The 23,830-nt window shown below is 42.7% G+C and overlaps 1 protein-coding gene across 1 annotated transcript in view; it reads left to right on the top strand.

Moving 5' to 3' along the window:
• PDE6B (phosphodiesterase 6B) overlaps positions 1-23,608 on the top strand; it is a 103,433-nt gene extending 79,825 nt beyond the window's left edge. The window contains exons 16-22 of the mRNA XM_044278160.1: positions 5,157-5,257; positions 13,638-13,745; positions 14,002-14,065; positions 16,542-16,616; positions 18,771-18,854; positions 22,203-22,359; positions 23,559-23,608. Coding sequence (XP_044134095.1) covers positions 5,157-5,257; positions 13,638-13,745; positions 14,002-14,065; positions 16,542-16,616; positions 18,771-18,854; positions 22,203-22,359; positions 23,559-23,608 — 639 coding nt within the window. The remainder of the gene's footprint in view (positions 1-5,156; positions 5,258-13,637; positions 13,746-14,001; positions 14,066-16,541; positions 16,617-18,770; positions 18,855-22,202; positions 22,360-23,558) is intronic.
• Positions 23,609-23,830: the final 222 nt, after the last annotated feature.

Below are 23,830 nucleotides of genomic sequence, written 5' to 3'. Positions count from 1 at the left end.
TAACGTTCTGAACCTGAGCACAACCTGCATGACCAGGCACCTGCATGCAAAGCATGAACTGCAGTGGAGTAAACACCTTAAAACCAAGGAAGTCACTCAGGCTCCCCCTGCTACCTCTTCTGCTGCTGCCGCCTCGGCCTATTCTGCTGCTGCCGCCTCGGCCTCTTCCTCCGCCTCTGGAGGAACGTTGGCACCTGCCGCCCAGCAAACAGGGGATGTACCACCAACACCACCACCACCACCTCCGTCACCAAGCGTCTCAACCATGTCACACGCCAGCGTTCAGCTCTCCATCTCACAAACATTTGATAGAAAGCGTAAATTCCCACCTAGCCACCCTCGATCCCTGGCCCTGAATGCCAGCATTTCTAAACTACTGGCCTATGAAATGCTGTCATTTAGGCTGGTGGACACAGACAGCTTCAAACAGCTCATGTCGCTTGCTGTCCCACAGTATGTTGTTCCCAGCCGGCACTACTTCTCCAAGAGAGCCGTGCCTTCCCTGCACAACCAAGTATCCGATAAAATCAAGTGTGCACTGCGCAACGCCATCTGTAGCAAGGTCCACCTAACCACAGATACGTGGACCAGTAAGCACGGCCAGGGACGCTATATCTCCCTAACTGCACACTGGGTAAATGTAGTGGCAGCTGGGCCCCAGGCGGAGAGCTGTTTGGCGCACGTCCTTCCGCCGCCAAGGATCGCAGGGCAACATTCTTTGCCTCCTGTTGCCACCTCCTCCTTCTCGGCTTCCTCCTCCTCTTCTTCCACCTGCTCATCCAGTCAGCCACACACCTTCACCACCAACTTCAGCACAGCCCGGGGTAAACGTCAGCAGGCCATTCTGAAACTCATATGTTTGGGGGACAGGCCCCACACCGCACAGGAGTTGTGGCGGGGTATTGAACAACAGACCGACGAGTGGTTGCTGCCGGTGAGCCTCAAGCCCGGCCTGGTGGTGTGTGATAATGGGCGAAATCTCGTTGCAGCTCTGGGACTAGCCAATTTGACGCACATCCCTTGCTTGGCGCATGTGCTGAATTTGGTGGTGCAGAAGTTCATTCACAACTACCCCGACATGTCAGAGCTGCTGCATAAAGTGCGGGCCGTCTGTTCGCGCTTCCGGCGTTCACATCCTGCTGCTGCTCGCCTGTCTGCGCTACAGCGTAACTTCGGCCTTCCCGCTCACCGCCTCATATGCGACGTGCCCACCAGGTGGAACTCCACCTTGCACATGCTGGACAGACTGTGCGAGCAGCAGCAGGCCATAGTGGAGTTTCAGCTGCAGCACGCACGGGTCAGTCGCACTACAGAACAGCACCACTTCACCACCAATGACTGGGCCTCCATGCGAGACCTGTGTGCCCTGTTGCGCTGTTTCGAGTACTCCACCAACATGGCCAGTGGCGATGACACCGTTATCAGCGTTACAATACCACTTCTATGTCTCCTTGAGAAAACACTTAGGGCGATGATGGAAGAGGAGGTGGCCCAGGAGGAGGAGGAGGAGGAGGAAGAGGGGTCATTTTTAGCACTTTCAGGCCAGTCTCTTCGAAGTGACTCAGAGGGAGGTTTTTGGCAACAGCAGAGGCCAGGTACAAATGTGGCCAGCCAGGGCCCACTACTGGAGGACGAGGAGGACGAGGATGAGGAGGAGGTGGAGGAGGATGAGGATGAAGCATGGTCACAGCGGGGTGGCACCCAACGCAGCTCGGGTCCATCACTGGTGCGTGGCTGGGGGGAAAGGCAGGACGATGACGATACGCCTCCCACAGAGGACAGCTTGTCCTTACCCCTGGGCAGCCTGGCACACATGAGCGACTACATGCTGCAGTGCCTGCGCAACGACAGCAGAGTTGCCCACATTTTAACCTGTGCGGACTACTGGGTTGCCACCCTGCTGGATCCACGCTACAAAGACAATGTGCCCACCTTACTTCCTGCACTGGAGCGTGATAGGAAGATGCGCGAGTACAAGCGCACGTTGGTAGACGCGCTACTGAGAGCATTCCCAAATGTCACAGGGGAACAAGTGGAAGCCCAAGGCCAAGGCAGAGGAGGAGCAAGAGGTCGCCAAGGCAGCTGTGTCACGGCCAGCTCCTCTGAGGGCAGGGTTAGCATGGCAGAGATGTGGAAAACTTTTGTCAACACGCCACAGCTAACTGCACCACCACCTGATACGCAACGTGTTAGCAGGAGGCAACATTTCACTAACATGGTGGAACAGTACGTGTGCACACCAATCCACGTACTGACTGATGGTTCGGCCCCATTCAACTTCTGGGTCTCTAAATTGTCCACGTGGCCAGAGCTAGCCTTTTATGCCTTGGAGGTGCTGGCCTGCCCGGCAGCCAGCGTTTTGTCTGAACGTGTATTCAGCACGGCAGGGGGCGTCATTACAGACAAACGCAGCCGCCTGTCTACAGCCAATGTGGACAAGCTGACGTTCATAAAAATGAACCAGGCATGGATCCCACAGGACCTGTCCGTCCCTTGTCCAGATTAGACATTAACTACCTCCCCATAACCATATATTATTGGACTCCAGGGCACTTCCTCATTCAATCCTATTTTTATTTTCATTTTACCATTATATTGCGAGGCTACCCAAAGTTGAATGAACCTCTCCTCTGCCTGTGTGCTAGGCCTAAATATATGCCAATGGACTGTTGCAGTGGTGGCTGACGTGAAGCCTCATTCTCTGCTATGACATGCAGACTAATTCTCTGCTGACATAAAGCCAGATTGTCTGTTACGGGACCTCTCTCCTCTGCCTGGGTGCTGGGCCTAAATTTATGACAATGGACTGTTGCAGTGGTGGCTGACGTGAAGCCTGATTCTCTGCTATGACATGCAGACTGATTCTCTGCTGACATGAAGCCAGATCCTCTGTTACGGGACCTCTCTCCTCTGCCTGTGTGTGTGCTGGGCCTAAATATATGCCAATGGACTGTTGCAGTGGTGGCTGACGTGAAGCCTCATTCTCTGCTATGACATGCAGACTGATTCTCTGCTGACATGAAGCCAGATTCTCTGTTACGGGACCTCTCTCCTCTGCCTGTGTGTGTGCTGGGCCTAAATATATGCCAATGGACTGTTGCAGTGGTGGCTGACGTGAAGCCTCATTCTCTGCTATGACATGCAGACTAATTCTCTGCTGACATGAAGACAGATTCTCTGTTACGGGACCTCCCTCCTCTGCCTGGGTGCTGGGCCTAAATATATGCCAATGGACTGTTGCAGTGGTGGCTGACGTGAAGCCTCATTCTCTGCTATGACATGCAGACTAATTCTCTGCTGACATGAAGACAGATTCTCTGTTACGGGACCTCCCTCCTCTGCCTGGGTGCTGGGCCTAAATATATGCCAATGGACTGTTGCAGTGGTGGCTGACGTGAAGCCTCATTCTCTGCTATGACATGCAGACTGATTCTCTGCTGACATGAAGACAGATTCTCTGTTACGGGACCTCTCTCCTCTGCCTGTGTGTGTGCTGGGCCTAAATATATGCCAATGGACTGTTGCAGTGGTGGCTGACGTGAAGCCTCATTCTCTGCTATGACATGCAGACTGATTCTCTGCTGACATGAAGCCAGATTCTCTGTTACGGGACCTCTCTCCTCTGCCTGTGTGTGTGCTGGGCCTAAATATATGCCAATGGACTGTTGCAGTGGTGGCTGACGTGAAGCCTCATTCTCTGCTATGACATGCAGACTAATTCTCTGCTGACATGAAGACAGATTCTCTGTTACGGGACCTCTCTCCTCTGCCTGGGTGCCGGGGCCTAAATATCTGAGAATGGACTGTTCCAGTGGTGGGTGACGGGAAGCCAGATTCTCTGCTATGGAACCTCTCTCCAATTGATTTTGGTTAATTTTTATTTATTTAATTTTTATTTTAATTCATTTCCCTATCCACATTTGTTTGCAGGGGATTTACCTACATGTTGCTGCCTTTTGCAGCCCTCTAGCTCTTTCCTGGGCTGTTTTACAGCCTTTTTAGTGCCGAAAAGTTCGGGTCCCCATTGACTTCAATGGGGTTCGGGTTCGGGACGAAGTTCGGATCGGGTTCGGATCCCGAACCCGAACATTTCCGGGATGTTCGGCCGAACTTCTCGAACCCGAACATCCAGGTGTTCGCTCAACTCTAGTTTTCAGCCAATGGAAGTAAAAAAAAATGAAATTGCCACTGACTGTAAATCAAAATTTTGAAATGTCAAGAAATTGAAACATAAACTGAAATAAAATGTAGAATTATGTTTTTCATTATAGAATCATGAAAATGCTTCCCAAAGTATATGTATGTTATCAAGCAGGAATAGATGAGCAGATTCATATTTTTTGTTTTGCCTTGGAAATAATTCAATATAAGCGATAGCTGTTAATCATTAATAGGATTGCCCACTGGACCCCTAAGCAGAGTAAGAGCAGGAATTTAAATGAATAAAAGTATGTAGCAATCAACCTGCTCAGTTTATCCTCTGTAATATGATGCTGGCAGGTCAGGCACCATGCTCAATGTGAAAGGTAAGCTTTAAAGGGGTTCTGCACTTTTATTTAACTGATGATCTATCCTCTGGATAGATCATCAGCTTCTGATCGGCGGGGGTCCGACACCCGGGACCCCCGCTGATCAGCTGTTTGAGAAGGCAGCGGCGCTCCAGCAGCGCCGCTGCCTTCTCACTATTTACCGCCGGGCCGCCCGCCCACTGACGCAACGACTTGTATCAACTAGAGTGGGCGCGGCTAAGCTCCATTCAAGTGAACAGAGCTTAGCCGCGCCCACTGTAGTTGATACAAGTCGTGACGTCAGTGGGCGGACGGCCCGGCGGTAAATAGTGAGAAGGCAGCGGCGCTGCTGGAGCGCCGCTGCCTTCTCAAACAGCTGATCGGCGGGGGTCCCGGGTGTCGGACCCCCGCCGATCAGAAGCTGATGATCTATCCAGAGAATAGATCCTCAGTTAAATGAAGGTGCAGAACCCCTTTAAATAAATAAGCCCTTTTAGGCTTTCACATGTTGAGAACATCCATTGAACTCTACCTGTATAGCAGTGCATGGACATTATTTAACTTGGGTTTCAGCTATTTACACCTTATGCACATATACTGTACAAATATAATGTGTTTTCTCTCAAATATTCTACTTTTTTGTAACAGTCTATGAACATTTACCAGAATCTCAATAGAAGACAGCACGAACATGTCATTCACCTGATGGACATTGCAATCATAGCTACAGATTTGGCCCTTTATTTCAAGTGAGTAAAGAAGTCATCAGTACTGATTGTGTTCTAGTTTATGCTGCATGAGTTACTTTTTATTTTCGAGTTACTTATTTGTTTGGTGGAATGGTTCACGGCTAACAATTGGCCCCACTGATCAATATATAACACATTTTTGTAATATTTGGCACGTAGTCTCCTGAGGGTTGCCCTCCATCTATCCCTGAAAATGTTGGCTCTGTGCAGCAAGATAATAAAGCCACGCGTTGGGCACCGCCAGTCCCCCCTCCGTCTTAGGGTATTGCAGCGTCTCCAACTTAATCCGTGCCTTACCGCCCTTCCATATCAATTCCCAAAAAATAGTGTTGATCCTCCGGAACCTGTCCAAAGGTATCCAGATCGGAGCATTATTTAATATATATAGTAATTGTGGCATCAACACCATTTTCAGTAGATTAACTCTACCCACTACAGATAGAAATAATCGGCACCATGTCTTGACCTTAGGCCTAAACCTAGCCAAGAGCGGATTCAGGTTAAGTTCGAGGTTTGATATCCCAAGTGTATGCTTTGTTGTTGGAAAAATTTCTCGATGCTTTTCCATTGTCGAGGATGAGTAAATGGGAAAGAGATGTAGGAGAGATTCTGAAAGATCAATGGGCTGCTATACTGGAAGCAGTGCCAAAAGTGTCCCTGAGTGAGCAGGGCAAGCTGTCGCAACTCTTTATCCTACACAGAGTGTATAAAACACCTGTGTTTTTGCATAGGGTTGGATGTAGGGCGGATGCAAAGTGTCCTAGGTGTTATCTTAAAGTTAAAACTTGGTATTGAAATGCTCACCTAGGCAAAGATACTAGTGCACTACTCACTACTTTATTAATGAAAAACACGGGAATTTACTCTCCAGAGTTAGCTTACTAGGGCTCACTCAGCATATGTTTAAAGGGATTGTCCCATGAAAAACATTCTACATTTTTCAAACCAGCAGCTGGATCTAAAAACTTTTGTAACTGCATGTAATTAAAATTTTTGTATATCTACTGAGTTATTCATTAAAATCTCTCTGTATAGTGCTACCCGCTGTTACTTCTGCTCTTTATTTCTTCGTCCACTTCAGTTACATTACATCGCTGAAATGGATGCACATGCTCAGTTCCATCCTTCAACTGCCACCAGCCCTATCTACTGTTGGAAGCTGTGAGTGTTACAGGGAGAGAGCTGTAGCAAAAAGTACAAACTCCCTGAGAAATGAAATGTCCCATGTGTTGCAGCAGAAAGGACAGCCCCTGAGCTGCCAGCTTGAAGAGAATCTAGCAAAGCAATTGGAGCAATGAATATGGAGGCGGGGGGGGGGGGGGGGTCTCTGGATCCATGTGGGGTACAGAACTGGTTCTAGATTTTTTACATTAACACCTTAACGTACATGTGCGGCGCTGGTGGGGTCTTTAAATATGGCGCCCGCACCTGAGAGCTGCGGGCGCCATAGCTATGGATTGCTGTCTGCTTCTTAGATACCCGCGACTCATGTCTGCAACTGGCAGTAATGCCGATCATGGACATTTAACCACTCAGATTAAATCCTGACCCTAGGATCTGAGCTCACTGAAAACCGCTCCAGCTCCCCCGTGTGGCGATCGGAGGAGATGGAGCTTGTGTGCAGCAGCCCCTGTCTTTGTGAATAGCAGGAGGCTGCTGCATAGTATTTTCTATGGAGCCCTTGCCTGTAATAGGGCTCCATAGAAAACTAGTAAAATCATCATAGGTTACAATGCAAGTGCATTGGAGTCTATGATAATAGCAATCTAATAATTGAATGTTATAGTTCCCTATGGGAACTATAAAAAAAATGGAAAAAAAAGTTTTACAAATACAAAAGATCACCCCCCCTTTTCCTAAAATAAAAATAAAAGTACTAAAATGTTTTTTAAAATACACATCATGGGTGTCGCGATGTGTGAAAACGCCCATAGTATAAAAATATATTCCCCATACGGCAAACAAGGCCGATTCATTTTGGTCGCTTCATTTTCTAAGAAAAATAAAAATAAAAAGTGATCAAAAAGTCATACACACCCCAGAATGGTATCAATGAAAAGTTCAGATCGCTCCGCAAAAAATGAGCCCCCATACAGATCCATACACATAATTACAAAAAAGTTATAGGGGTCAAAATATGTCGACAATAAAAAATAAAACAGATTTTATTCCCACTTAAATTTTTTTTTATCACAACGCAAGAAAAACTATGCATATAAGGTATAACCGGGTTTGTACTGACCTGTAGAATAAAAGTAACTGGTCAATTTTATCGCACATCGAACGTCGTAAATAAAAAACCCGTAAAACTGTGGTGGAGTTGCTTCTTTTTGCAATTTCACCCCATTTAGAATTTCCTTACCGCTTCCCACTACACGATATGCAATATTAAATGGTGGCATTGGAAAGTACAACTTGCCCTGCAAAAAACAAGCCCTCATATGGCTATGTGAACAGGAAAAAAAAAAAAAAGTTATGGCTCTGGGAAGGCAGGGAGCGCTAAACAAAAATGCAAAAAAAAAAAAACCTACGGGCCTGAATGGGCTAATTATAAGATAACCCCTTTAAAATTAAATGCGCCATGCAAATAACACTAAAATAGTTATCTTATGTAACCAGAAGTCTTTTAAATGCCACCATTATCTAATCCAAGGGGGTCTGCATGAACAATGGTTCTTTACCCCTTTATAAATGTTCCTCCTTCTTGCTATTATCTACTGATCTCCTTAGTATTAATTGTTGATTAGCGTCACGGATGATCCGCGAGAATACTGAACCGTCCTACCAATATTATCAATATCCCTATCCCTTATAGATCAATGGGTCTATTAAACAGTATTTATTTCCATAGGCCCCAGAACCTACAATCTGATTACTCAGAGCGTCCCCTCCTGTGTACCCAGAGAACAAAAGGGTCCTTTTGTTCAAGTCAGTCAATAGATGCCCAGCAGATAACGCAATTACAGCCAGTTTCCTTAGGTTGACCCTACACAAAAGAGCTTCCCTTTCTGCAGAGATATCACAGCTAGGTGTAAAGACTACACCTGGGGGGGAGCCATTTGGTGTCGCTGCCATAAGGGGCTTGTAAGCTAGCTTGAGTCAGTCAGGCCGGCACCAAGGTTCCCAGATTGAAACATGAATGTGAGATATGATTTTTACCCTTTTTAAGAGGGAGCAGGCATCTTACGGACATAAAAATTACATCATCGTGTCACTCAGAATTCACTGGACATTTACATATGACAAATATAACTCTAGGAGATGCCCCAGTAAAGTTATGGTGTTACCCCATCATAGAACCAGTTATAATAGTCATATTTGGTATCCCTGAACTCCATATTTTGTGGGGAATATGAATATGTGCTTGTTACTTGTGTACAGCGGAGACATCCCGAGATATGGCACACACCATATTTCAGAACTGACATTCACCTCAGGAATACAGCCTGCCCCAGCAGGCGGACTTTGAAGCCCCACCTTGATTCTGGGATCCTTATAACAAGGGCCTAGAATCTGCTAAAGGAGTTCTCCACTTTTAACAACACCTGAAGAGGGCCTCAGCCAGAGAACCCGTGGGCTGTAGGCATATTCGGATTATTACACTGGACAAAGGTTTCTTGGACTTTATCCCTGCAACTGACTATTTCACCAACAGACATCTCTTCTGCGGAAAATAAGTATTTTCTTTCTTTTCTCCCTTTTTGTTTATTGGACTATATTGTTTTAATAATTACTGTATATCTTGATAATTTGTACTGTATATATATATATATATATATATATATATATACAGGTCCTTCTAAAAAAATTAGCATATTGTGATAAAGTTCATTATTTTCTGTAATGTACTGATAAACATTAGACTTTCATATATTTTAGATTCATTACACACAACTGAAGTAGTTCAAGCCTTTTATTGTTTTAATATTGATGATTTTGGCATACAGCTCATGAAAACCCAAACTTCCTATCTCAAAAAATTCGCATATTTCATCCGACCAATAAAATAAAAGAGTTTTTAATACAAAAAAAGTCAACCTTCAAATAATTATGTTCAGTTATGCACTCAATACTTGGTCGGGAATCCTTTTGCAGAAATGACTGCTTGAATGCGGCGAGGCATGGAGGCAATCAGCCTGTGGCACTGCTGAGGTGTTATGGCGGCCCAGGATGCTTCGATAGCGGCCTTAAGCTCATCCAGAGTGTTGGGTCTTGCGTCTCTCAACTTTCTCTTCCCAATATGTCACAGATTCTCTATGGGGTTCAGGTCAGGAGAGTTGGCAGGCCAACTGAGCACAGTAATACCATGGTCAGTAAACCATTTACCAGTGGTTTTGGCACTGTGAGCAGGTGCCAGGTCGTGCTGAAAAATGAAATCTTTATCTCCATAAAGCTTTTCAGCAGATGGAAACATGAAGTGCTCCAAAATCTCCTGATAGCTAGCTGCATTGACCCTGCCCTTGATAAAACACAGTGGACCAACACCAGCAGCTGACATGGCACCCCAGACCATCACTGACTGTGGGTACTTGACACTGGACTTCAGGCATTTTGGCATTTCCCTCTCCCCAGTCTTCCTCCAGACTCTGGCACCTTGATTTCCGAATGACATGCAAAATTTGCTTTCATCCGAAAAAAGTACTTTGGACCACTGAGCAACAGTCCAGTGCTGCTTCTCTGTAGCCCCGGTCAGGCGCTTCTGCCGCTGTTTCTGGTTCAAAAGTGGCTTGACCTGGGGAATGCGGCACCTGTAGCCCATTTCCTGCACACGCCTGTACACGGTGGCTCTGGATGTTTCTACTCCAGACTCAGTCCACTGCTTCCGCAGGTCCCCCAAGGTCTGGAATCGGTCCTTCTCCACAATCTTCCTCAGGGTCCGGTCACCTCTTCTCGTTGTGCAGCATTTTCTGACACACTTTTTCCTTCCCACAGACTTCCCACTGAGGTGCCTTGATACAGCACTCTGGGAACAGCCTATTCGTTCAGAAATTTCTTTCTGTGTCTTATCCTCTTGCTTGAGGGTGTCAATGATGGCCTTCTGGACAGCAGTCAGGTCGGCAGTCTTACCCATGATTGCGGTTTTGAGTAATGAACCAGGCTGGGAGTTTTTAAAAGCCTCAGGAATCTTTTGCAGGTGTTTAGAGTTAATTAGTTGATTCAGATGATTAGGTTAATAGCTCGTTTAGAGAACCTTTTCATGATATGCTAATTTTTTTAGATAGGAATTTTGGGTTTTCATGAGCTGTATGCCAAAATCATCAATATTAAAACAATAAAAGGCTTGAACTACTTCAGTTGGTGTGTAATGAATCTAAAATATATGAAAGTCTAATGTTTATCAGTACATTTTACAGAAAATAATGAACTTTATCACAATATGCAATTTTTTTTAGAAGGACCTGTATATAATAAATTACCTCCAAGTCATTTATCTAGCCATATGCCTGTTTTCAAACACTACAAAAACTTACCCTAGCCTCTCCGAAGAGAAAGCTACTCGGTTCTGTTATCCAGATAGTGGGTTCCTTGCTCCCATAAATTGCAAGGTGGTGGCAGTTAAACTTCCCTGTGTGTGGTTCCGGTCCGTTCGCTCACACTCTTACTTGCGGTCAATCGGCAGTCCAATCCCTGCGCTTTCAGCCTATCGACTGTACGGACTCAAGTTAGACTGTCGGTGTGCTAAAAGTGGCTGGGAGGCCTGTTTACGGATTGGCCACTAGGGGCGCTGTGGCGGTTTCGTGACGTATTGTGGCCGCGGCGGTCGCAGTTCGTCACAATTAGTGTATTGCAAAATGAGAAAAAAAATTGTAAAAATGTTGAAAATGTATTGCTGAAAAAAGCTTCACGTGTATCTGTCACCCCCTACCCCAAACTAATGTAAGTTATGCACAGGAAACATGTAGGTACAAGAATTTTCACCTAAACGTCCAAGGATTAGAGATGAGCAAATTAATTCTAAACAAATCATAGACATTACGAATAGGGATTAGCAAAGCGAGCTTCGGATCCTACATGCCAAAGTCTCTTCACGCAAAACTTCAGATTAATGCTGTACGGAGACCCGTCTAGTTTTTTAAACGACAGTCGGCCACAATGGCCAAAATCTGCTATTCCGGCTGACTTTAATCTTATCTGTATGGCCACCTTTAGTGCACACAGCAGGATAAATCACACTGCAAGTTAACCCTTCAAGTGCAATAAAGTACGGAGTTGATAGCTTTGCATAGGAGTAATAAAAGAAAATGCCCACAAATGTTCATAATCAAGAGTACCCTTGCTCCAGGGCACTACAATAGCAGTGTATTTTTCGTGGCACCCAGGGCACCCGATTTCACTTGTTTTCCCCCTAAAACCTTTAGAGAGAAAGGGATAAAAACATACAAAAAATATATAAAAAAAATAGAGAGAAAGACAAAAGAGGGAAAAAAATGAGTCCTTAGAGACCTCAGAGTGTTGTTTACCAATTTTCAGGCTAGTTGGAACACCTTTGATTTGGGTAGAATCATTTTGGACTAGAATTTAATTTTCTGACCGATTCGTTGGAATTGGACCCAAATTTTATTTCAAGAATTTTGCTTATCTGTACAAAGGATCCATCCTTATAGTCAGGCTCAACGCACTGGAAATGACTTGGATTACACCCTTAGCCCGTCACTGGCTGAGACAGCCAATCACTGTGGCCAGTGATTGGCTGAGCAGGCGGGCCAAGCTGTTTCCGGCTGCATGTTGAGAAGAGGAAGTGGGACCAAGCAGTGTTCAAAACTGGTAAGGTGAGTACTCACTGTTTGTTATTTTTGTCCTTTTCTACCCCATTTTTATTTAAAATTATAGCAAAGAAATACCCCTTTAAATGCTCCTGCCATATGTGTTATTTGTGAATGTTGTCACAAACCGACATTTCTGATGTGATGTGGTGTCCTCATTTTTCTGTAATTGAGTGAGCTGGCTTGGGAGGTCATGACACAGAGACACATACAAAAGTGTGTTTCTCATAATGGCCTCTTTATTGCAATGAACAGTGCACGTATTTATGCACAGACCGATACAATAGAAACTGTCCTATTGTACACAAGCTTTGAGTTTCTATGTTTGGTTTCAGATAAGAAAATGAATGGTCAGCATAGGGGGAGTAGGGGCCCACTGTGGAATTTGTACTCTTGCCTCCCAAGGATAAATCCCCCTCTTGTGTAAGTGCAGGTTAAACATAGATATAAAATGAATATGTATAGATGCAAAATAGACACCTTATAGCTCGTTGCGATCAAGTGTATCTGTTAGAACAAATAGCGCATTGGGAGATCAATAATACTCCTCTACTTGAAAAAATTTGGGGGTCCTGGAAGAAATTCCGTGATTTTACTTAAAAGATGACGGCCTTGCAGGCTGTAAGCGATCGCCATTCACTATACGATTCACTGTATAACTTACCATATGATTCACTGCATGAGTTAAACTAAGGCTACTTTCACACTAGCGTTCTGAACGGATCCGATCATAATAATGCAGACGGAGGCTCCGTTCAGAACGGATCCGTCTGCATTAAAATTGCAAAAAAAAAGCTAAGTGTGAAAATAGCCTCGGACGGATCCGTCCAGACTTTCAATGTAAAGTCAATGGGGGACGGATCCGCCTGAAGATTGAGCCACATTGTGGCATCTTCAAACGGATCCGTCCCCATTGACTTACATTGTAAGTCTGGACGGATCCGCACGGATCCGCACGCCTCCGCACGGCCAGGCGGACACCCGAACGCTGCAAGCAGCGTTCAGCTGTCCGCCTGTCCGTGCGGAGGCGAGCGGAGCGGAGGCTGAACGCCGCCAGACTGATGCAGTCTGAGCGGATCCGCTCCATTCAGACTGCATCAGGGCTGGACGGCTGCGTTCGGGTCCGCTCGTGAGCCCCTTCAAACGGAGCTCACGAGCGGACCAGCGAACGCTAGTGTGAAAGGAGCCTAACTCGCCTCCTTATGACATTCCCATAGAAGGTATTGCGAATGATGGAAACTCATCTTCTGTCGCTTGTTGATGTTTTTTGTTATTTATTGCAATGTGTCTATGTAACTGTCGGATTCTATGTCGCTTTGTGTGTGAACACATTCTGATGTAACTCAAATGTACAAGATGACGACTTCTAAATCTTATTTACAGTAAAATATTTTACAAACTAAAATAGACGCATTATAATTTCCCTCACATGAAAATAATATTTAATGTGTTACATTTTTAAATAAAGTTGCATTTCAGCTCCTTCCCCACCCTTTGTTAACCAGACACAAAACAAAACATTATTTGTGAATTTCCAGTGTTTTTTTCTACCAGTAATCATTTCTGATGTTAATGGCATAAATGTTAATTCTGGAGATATGTTTTCCTCCCCACAGGAAGAGAACAATGTTTCAGAAAATTGTTGATCAGTCTGAGACTTATGATGACCAGCAGAAGTGGACTGAATACTTGTCACTCGAAACAACAAGAAAAGAAATCATTATGTATGTATGCCTTCGTAAAAAAAAATATGATTTATATCAAGAAGTCACAGTTTACATATAATTAAATACATCTACTCTTAACATCTTTTATGTTAATCAATGCATAGCTATAGTTTTGTTTTTCAATCCACTCCAGAAGTGGAATGTTCTTTGAAGTCCATCAGTGTCACCAATAATTCCCCAAAATTTGTATTGCTGCGTAGATGATAGTATTACCACTATACAGTGAATAACAGCTATTATGTCTGTGCCATAGGGCTATGATGATGACAGCATGCGATTTATCTGCTATTACAAAACCATGGGAAGTCCAGAGCAAGGTCAGATATTTATTATTTTATGTTGTACAGTCCTGATAAAAAGTTTAAGACCACTTGAAAAATGGCAAAAAATCATATTTAGCATGGCTGGATCTTAACAAGGTTCCAAGTAGAGCTTCAACATGCAACAAGAAGAAATGGGAGTGAGACAAAACATTTTTTGAGCATTCAATTTAATGAAAACAACGAATTAACTGAAACAGGCTGTTTTTCAGCTGATCAAAAGCTTAGGAACACATGCCTTTAAAAGGCCAAATCTGTGCAAAGATGTGGATTCATTGTTATTTTCTGTCAGGTAGTCACACGTTGTGATGGCAAAGGCAAAAAAACTCTCCCTTTTTGAACGTGGTCGGGTTGTTGAATTGCATAAGCAGGATCTCTCACAGCGCGCCATCGCTGCTGAGGTGGGACGCAGTAAGACAGTAATTTGGAATTTCTTAAATTCTTAAATGATCCTGAGGGTTATTGAACAAAAAAGTCAAGTGAAAGACCAAAAAAAAAATTTCCTTTCGTGTGCAGGGACAGCTACCACGGCTGGATTACAGGGTGGTCGTAACCATGGAAATGAGCAGTGTATAATGTGATGGTTAAATTAATTCAGCCAGTGAAGTCAGCAATATGGATAATCACAATACAGTTAGGTTCATATATATTTGGACAGAGACAACATTTTTCTATTTTTTGTTCTGTACATTACCACAATGGATTTTGAACATAACTATTCAGATGCAGTTAAAGTTAAGACTTTCAGCTTTAATTCTGTGGGTAGAACAAAATGATTGCATAAAAATGTGAGGAACTAAAACATTTTTTAAACTCAATCCCTTAACTTTAAGGGGCTCAAAAGTAATTGGACAAATTTAATAATTGGACATAAAATGTTAATTTCTAATACTTGTTTGAAAACCCTTTGTTGGCAATGACTGCCTGAAGTCTTGAACTCATGAACATCACCAGACGCTGTTTTTCCTCCTTTTTAAGTTTAGTCTTTAACAAGTGAAATTCTATTGGGTTCAGATCAGGAGACTGACTCGGCCATTCAAGAATATTTCACTTCTTTGCTTTAATAAACTCCTGTGTTGCTTTGGCTTTATGTTTTGGGTCATTGTCCATCTGTATTGGCTGTATTTGAGCACACAGTATGTCTCTGAGAACCCCAGAATTCATCCAGCTGCTTCTGTCCTGTGTCACATCATCAATAAACACTAGAGATCCAGTGCCACTGGCAGCCATGCATGCCCAAGCCATCACACTGCCTCCGCCATGTTTTACAGATGATGTGGTATGCTTTGGATCATGAGCTGTACCATGCCTTCGCCATACTTTTTTCTTTACATCATTCTGGTAGAGGTTGATCATGGTTTCATCTGTCCATAAAATGTTGTTCCAGAAGTGTGCTGGTTTTTTAATATGTTTTTTAGTCCAATCTAGTCTTCTTATTCTTTAGGCTTATGAGTGGCTTGCACCGTGCAGATATGGTAGATTTGGATATTGATTAACCTATATCCTGGAGAGTGTTGTTCACTTGGCTGTTGTGAAGAGTTTCTCTTCACCATGGTAATTATTCTGCGATCATACACCACTGTGGTCTTCTGTGGGCGTCCAGGTCTTTTTGCATTGTTGAGGTCACCAGTGCTTTCTTTCTCAGGATGTACCAAACTCTAGATTTTGCCACTCCTAATAGTGTAGCAATTTCTTGGATATTTTTTTTTCTGTTTTCACAGATAAAGGATGGCTTGTTTCATGTGCATGGAGAGCTCCCTTGACCGTATGTTTACTTCTCAGTAAAATCTTGAAAATGAAAGCACCACACCTCAAATCAACTCCAGGCCTTTTATGTGCTTAATTGAGAATGAAATAATGAAGGAATTGCCCACACCTGCCCATGAAACAGCTTTGAGTTAATTGTCCGAATACTTTTGGTCCCTTCAAAAACAGGGTGCCACATGTAAAGGAGATGAAACTCCTAAACCCTTAATCCAATTTTAATGTGGATACCCTCAAATGAAAGCTAAACGTCTGGACTTTATGTCCATGACCATTATATAACTATAACTTGAATATGTTTTAGTAAACAGGTAAAAAATAAAAGAAAAATTGTGTCCAAATATATATGGACCTACCTGTCCATGGATTAACTTTTTCTGCAAAATAAATTCAATTTGCTGTAGTGAGACAACCCCTTTAATAATGAATTTTCCCCTATGAGTTCTTCTTGATTCTGTCTCCTGCAGTGAGGAGAGAGACCACTATGTGAGCGCTTCTCTCTCCTCGTTCTAGGGATTGGTGGGGATCTCAGCACTCAGACCCCCACTGATCAAAACATTTCATATGTCGCCATGACATATGAAACGTTTTTTAAAGTGCAGGTACATTTTAAATATCTCTCTGTCTATCTTGTCCAGCAGTAAAAGTACCTTTGGGCATGGATTGTAGAGTGTGCTTTCTCTTTCTTACGTTGTTTCTTATTTAAAAGGTTGCTCTTTTAGTTGCGGCTGAATTCTGGGAACAAGGTGACTTGGAGAGAACTGTGCTTCAGCAACAGCCTATTGTGAGTAACTGCATTGCATAAAGAATCATTACCCTAGAGACACGGCTACACGCACATTACCACCAATCTCTCCCTTACTAAATAGATGCTAAATTACCATGTTTACCAACTTGTGCCAATTCATTTACTGTATTTGCTATTAAATAGTGTTGAGCGAATCAAAGTTTGCGAAATGGACTTCGATCCAAATTTCAGGAACATTTATTTGCGGCGAAGTAGAATTTCCTCATGCTTCGTGGTAATAATTCAATTTTCCCTGAAATGGCGGTAAAAAGAAAAAATATCATGCTTCCCTCATCTATTTGAGTTCAAAGAGGCCTCCAAGTCCATCTTGCTTGAAGATCCCACACGAAATCTTGTGTGCCGTGTGAGATCTCATGCTGGATCTTCAAGCAAGATGGCCACAGCGGCCTCTTGATGATCAAATTGATGAAGTAAGTACAATAAAAAAATTTTTTTTGTTTATTGCAAACACTAAAATGCTTTAACTTTAATCTCAGATGTCACGATCAGCGATGAACATAGCATCTGAGGGGTTAAATGATGGGGGCGGCGCAATAGCCATTTCCTGTTATTGCACCCGCTATTTACAAAGAAATGCGCTTCGTGACAAAGTAATTCATCACAAAGTGAATTTTGTTTGTAAAATTTGGCAAAGCGGCCGAATCTAATTTTAGAGAACTTTGCTCATCTCTATTGAAGTTAAGCATCAATATCAAAGTCCTGGTCAGCCCCTTTAACATATAAAATACTGTAGGAAGATAATTATGTAAGACTGGACTTGATATTTAATTCCTGGACAATATGTAACTTCAAAATAAGAAATCTACTTTGGTATCTGCACATACCTAGTACACATATCTATATTTGTTTCATTACTGTGCCAAGGAATGTTGTGGTCTGGCAACAGTTTGCATTGGTGTATTTTGTTCTGAGTTTATCAAATGTCACTCGTTGTTTGTTAAATTTGATGCATCTTTATAGATGAGCTGTTGCCTCTCCTGACATGTCTGTATTATTATTAATGACTTGCATTCCTCATGTAATGACAGCATGGTGGCTCACTGGTTAGCACTGGTGCCTTGCACTTGGTGTCCTAACCAAGGACAACATCTGCATGGATTTTGTATGTTCTCCCCATGTTACTGATAGAGACCTTAGATTGTGAGCTCCATTGGGGGCAGTGAGATGCTGATGTCTGTAAAGGGCTGTGGAATATGTCAGCTCTATATAAGTGAGTATAATAATAATGATCTGTTCTTATGACTCTGTGCTGTGTCATTCCTGTATTATTGCAGCTAGAAGTTTACAATAAATTGCCAGCAGTCTGCAGTAAAGTTACTGCTGGGTGTTACCTGTAGCCATTATGCCTGACTCTGTCCAATCAGTGCTGCTGGTGTCAGACTGTGCAGAGACACGCCCCCAACTGGTAACACCCAGCTGTACCTTTACTGCAAGCTGCTGACAATTCATTCATAAACTTATAGTAGAAATAACAGAGGAATGGCAGAACATAGAGTCATAAGAATAGATGCTCCAGAATTGTTAGTACATGGGGGATGCAAATAGTTACAAAACAGACATGTCAGGAGAGGTGACAGGTCCTCTTTAAATCTAACACTTTTGTCTAGAAATTCTACTCCAGAGTGAAACTACTTAACATAGCTAACCATAACCACTTTCAAACTGCAGTGAGTGGTGTAAAATGCTAAAGTTGGTAATCTTTAGTCCAAGTAACCCAAAAAGTAGCAAAAGCGCTATTTTGCGACTTTTCGAAGCCAGAATTCTGCAGTGTAGAGCATCATTAATCCTCCTTTTATTTGTGTCAGCAACTATAAAACTGTACAACAGGAGAAGGTGAACTTTCCTGGCTATAAACTTATACTAGAAATTACATAGACATTATTGATATACCAGATTTAATCAGGTTATTAAAAAGTGCAAGTCATATATAACCAACATCCACTAGCGCTTAATGTCCCTTAGCTTGCACGAGATACTCTTCAGGATAAATCAGAAGTCTTATGGTGCTTACTTTTAATAGAAAATTAGCATGCATTTATGAACAGAATTTCACTGACAATCAATTATTTTTAATATTATTCCAATGATGTCTGATTGTTTCCTAATATATAATTTGTTATTCGATTACAGCCAATGATGGACAGAAATAAATCTGCAGAACTGCCAAAACTCCAGTGCGGTTTCATTGACTTTGTCTGCACATTTGTATATAAAGTAAGCAATTAACATAAAAGAGAAACACATTTCTGAATGACGGCCATAACTTTTAAACAGAATAGTCTGCATGGTATATTCTCTGATTAAAATCTAGCAATAACAGTAATGATAATTATTAGTTTATATATAGACCTGAGATAAATGACAGCGGACTAGTTCATCACATAGTAATATGGTTTGTAAGGCTGAAGAAAACACAGACGTACATCCAGTTCAACGTGTTATCATGCAAGGAAGGCAAAAAAAAAAAGCACTTATGAGGAAGAAACCCGTTTTCATCATCTTATGAAAATAAAATATTTCCTGGATCAACTACCAGAGCCGTCTTTAATATTGATTGGACCCTGGACAAGAATTTTCTTGGGCCCCCTTGATCCCGCCTTCCCACATCCTAGCATGCAATCACGCCCTCCACCAAAACACACACACAAAATAAAATCCTCACACCTCGTAGAGAAGTAAACTTTAATAATGATGAGTGGCCACTAGAGGTGTTCCTTGGCAGTAATGTAAATACTGCCTTTTTTTCAAAAAAAAAGGCAGTGTTTACATTAAAAAGCTTGCAGAGACATGCTATAGACACCAGAACTACTACGTTTAGCTGTTGTGGTTCTGGTGACTATAGTGTCCCTTAATATAGAGGGGAAAAAAAGAATCAGCACAAAAGTATCAAATAAAATGGCTGTATCATTATTCTAAAAATTAAAAAAGCACAACTTCTGACACAAATATATAGTATTAAGCAGATTACTTTTTTTTTTGTTAATAATGTGCAGATAGTACTGTACTACTAACCCCTCCATCCACCCCTACATACAGGGTAATACAGCGCCACATACCTCTTACATCCAGTGACGTCTCTTTGATGTACAGTAGATGTCCTCTTTCCTCATATTCTCTTTTCAGACCTTCAGACCAGAGCACAATTTTCTCAAATCTCTGCAGTTTGACAAACAAAATCTTAGTTTACTACTTTTCTATCATCCTCCCATCTTCTGGACAAATCACCCAATACTGTGCCGCTGTGCTCTCCAATACTATACTGCAGAAACAGATAAACCCCCTGATAATAGTAGTACTATGCAGATAGTGCCCTTCAATAATTATTGGCACACAGTGCCCTAAAATAACTGCGCCCAGCAAATAGTGCCCCTGACACTAATAGTGTAAATATAACGTCCCCCAAAAATAATTGTGGTAAGTTGATACTGTGCCAAGGTGCCCCCACAGTAATAGTGCTCCCAAAAGTCCCACCAACAGGAATAATTCTCTGCTAGAGCACACATGGTAGTAATAGTGCTCCTACAGTGCCCCCCAACATGTCCCTACTGTGCCCCAGAAGTAATAATGCTCCCATTGTGCCTATACTAGTAACCATGTCCCCTATAGACCCCCAGTAGTAATAAAGCCCATCATAATGCCCCAAGTAGTAATAATTCTCCTTATAATGTGCGAGCAAAAAATACCCCCTTTTAATCTCCCCAGTTGAGCTAATGTTCCCATAGTGCCCCCATAATTTGCAAGTATAAAATACCCCTTCCTCATGCCCCCCATAGATGAGCCCATAGCACTCCTCTCCTCCCTTCCCCATAGTACCCACCATAATGTGCCCCAATATAAAATATCCCTATACATAGCCCCCATATAAAATATCCCTTCTTTATGGCCTCAGTAGAAGCCCCCATAGTGTTCCTCTTCCCCCTTCCCCCATATAAAATATCTCCATAGATGCCTCCGATCATGTGCCAGTAACAAGTGCCCCCATAGATTCCCCCCAATCATGTGCCAGTAATAGGTGCCCCCATAGATGCCCCCCAATCATGTGCTAGTAACAAGTGCCCCATTAGATGCCCCCAATCATGTGCCAGTAACAAATACCTCCATAGATGCCCCCAATCATGTGCCAGTAACAAGTGCCCCCATAGATGCCCCCAAATCATGTGCCAGTAACAGGTGCCCCCATAGATGCCCCTCAATCATGAGCCAGTAACAGGTGCCCCTATAGATTCCCCCCAATCATGTGCCAGTAGTAGTACCATATAAAAAAATAAACACTTATACTTACATCCATCAGGCTGGCAGCAATGCGATGCAGGCCTCTTCTAGCCTGTTTCCCGCGCTTTACGGCTGAGGTGGCACGATGATGTCATCACGCTGCCTGCACTGGCCTCTGATAGGCTGCAGGCCTAGTGCCTGCAGCCTATCAGAGGAACAGGGAAGGGAGACGCCTCTCCCTCCCCTGCCCTGCTGCAGCACTTTCATCTGTATAGCTATCCTGAGGAGGACGGCGATACAGATGACTATAGAGATGAGCGCTTCCACAATGGAAGCGCTCATCTCCCTGTGCCCTGAGGCCGCCCCCTACGTCACCAGTGGCCAGCGGGGCTCAAGAAGAAGCTGCCTTGGGCCCCCCAAGAGCAACTGGGCCCAGGGCAGCTGCCCCTTTTGCCCCGCATTAAAGACGGCCCTGTCAACGACCCTTCTCCAGAAATCTAGTAACTATAACCTGTAATATTATTACACTCCAGAAATACATCCAGGCCCCTCTTGAACTCTTTTAGTGAACTCACCATCACCACCTCCTCAGGTAGTTCCATAGTCTCACTGCTCTTACCGTAAAGAATCCTCTTCTATGTTTTTGTACAAACCTTCTTCCCTCCAGACGCAGAGGATGTCCCCTCGTCACAGTCACAGTCCTGGGGATAAATAGATGATGGGAGAGATCTCTGTACTGACCCCTGATATATTTATACATAGTTATTATATCTCCCCTCATCTTTTTCTAAAGTGAATAACCCTAAATTGATCATCTTTCCGGGTTCTGTAGTCCACCCATTCCTTATGTTTTAGTTGCCTGTTTTTGAACCTGATCAAGCTCTATTGTGTATTTTTTGTCCACTGGTGTCCAAAATTGTACATGTGGTCTTTGTCTGGGGTTCTGTCACATTTGCAGTACTAATCTTGCCAGTAAACCATACTGAACCCTCACAAATCTCAAGTCATCTGTCACCTCCAGCACCCATACCAATTAGCAGTGTGAAGCACATTGTGGCCACTTCACCGGCCACAGCGATATCCACAAACATATGGCTGTGTATAGTATGGTAGCTTGGCTAATTCAGAACTGGGCTTAAAAGGTCTAACCTGTTGCACTAGTAATAGTTGGATCTTTACTGAAGAGAAGTAACTGCTACTGATTGGTGGGGGCCATCAATGTATTCAATGTATAATCCCAGAACACCACTTTAAGTAATATTTTGCAAACTACAGTAGAAAATATGGAAACATTACATGAACACAATAACATTTATTAGAAATGCTAAAGAATGATTTCACCGTTTGTAGGAATTTTCTCGCTTCCACAAGGAAATCCAGCCAATGTTGGATGGTTTGATGAATAACAAAAAAGAATGGAAAGCCCTGGCAGATGTGTATGAGGCCAATATGAAGGCAATTGAAGATGAAAAGAAGAAAAAAGAAGAAGAAATTGCTGCAAAGACAGGTTAGTAATACAGTAGATAAAAACATACATTTATTACATGTATTGTTTTCCATAAAAATAATTGGAACACTACTGGCCATTGCTGAATCTGAGATCATTGATTCTGAAAATGTATTGTGTTGCCCATGACAATCTGATGTACCTGATGTTCCTTCTTAAAGGAGTTAGAGCGGTTGTCTCACTTCAGCAAATGCCATTTGTAATGAAGATAAAGTAAAAACAAGTCACTTACTAATGCACTGTTATTGTCCATATTGTCTCCTTTGCTGGCTTGATTCATTCTTCCATCACATTATACACTGCTAGTTTCCAGGGGTTACAGCCACCACTGCAGCGCAAACACCTGTGCACACACTCATGATCCCGGTCACCAGAGAGGCCAGCGCTTTTTGCTATAGTATGCAAGCATGACCACCGCTGCTGGATTGCAGGGCGGTCATAACCTCTGGAGATTAGCAGTGTATAAAGTAATGGAAAATGAATCCAGCCAGCAAAGGAAGCAATATGGAAAATCACAATACATTAGTAAGTGGCTTGTATTATACTTTCACTATATAATAAATACAATTTGCAGAATTTTTTTCAATGTTGCTGGCTTATTCTTACACAAAGTACAAAGCAAATGTTTCTACAAAGAAGTACAGTTATTGTGCAATATGGACCTATGTAAACCATGAAGAAGCTACATCTCTTACACAAGCTAATAGGTGGGGTGTCAAGAGTCAGATCCCTACTGATCCTAAGGATAGGCCATGTTTTTTTTTAAAAAACCTGGATAACCTGTTTAACAATGATCTCACTTGTATAATCACACTTGTATCAGTATTATCTTGTACCTGCTAAACGCTTTGGTTTCCCAGTTCCACAAAATATATTTAATGATATTAGCCTTAATCCATAATCTTCTAAATCCTCTTTTGCCAAAGTCACTTGAGTTATTCAATCAATTTGTTTTCAGTTAGCTGTCCCTGACTGCCTGAGCCAGCATATTCTTCTGTAATGTAGCATATGACCTATGTGTTAAACACGTGAACTATAATTAATAAAACAGTGGGTGGTAGAAAATTGGGTTAGGGTGACAACTTAATCCCAAACTGTATTTTAACAGCATTATCATGTAATGTGAAAAAAAAAACAACAACTAAAAACTATATCTAATTTTTGTGTTCTGTCTCTTTTACTCACAGCTGCTGGTGGAGCTGCTGCAGGTGGTGGCAATGGCAAATCTTCAACATGTTCAATCATATAATTTGCAAACTAATATAGCTTTTTAGAACCACAAGAGGAAAGAAGGTTTTATACCCTTTTTTTATCTTTTTCATTTTTTAAATTATATCGTATTCTACAAAAATGGCTAGGAGATGTTATGGACTGAATATCATTAGGTCAAGTTCACATTTCGAGCCTGGAGATTTATAAAGGGTTTATAATTATACTAACTGATCAGAAATTGCCCCATAAACGTCACTTT

This window comes from Bufo gargarizans, chromosome 1 (genome assembly GCF_014858855.1).
Source record: "Bufo gargarizans isolate SCDJY-AF-19 chromosome 1, ASM1485885v1, whole genome shotgun sequence".
NCBI classification, from domain to species: Eukaryota; Metazoa; Chordata; class Amphibia; order Anura; family Bufonidae; genus Bufo; species Bufo gargarizans.
This window is presented reverse-complemented; position numbering and strand designations above follow the sequence as displayed.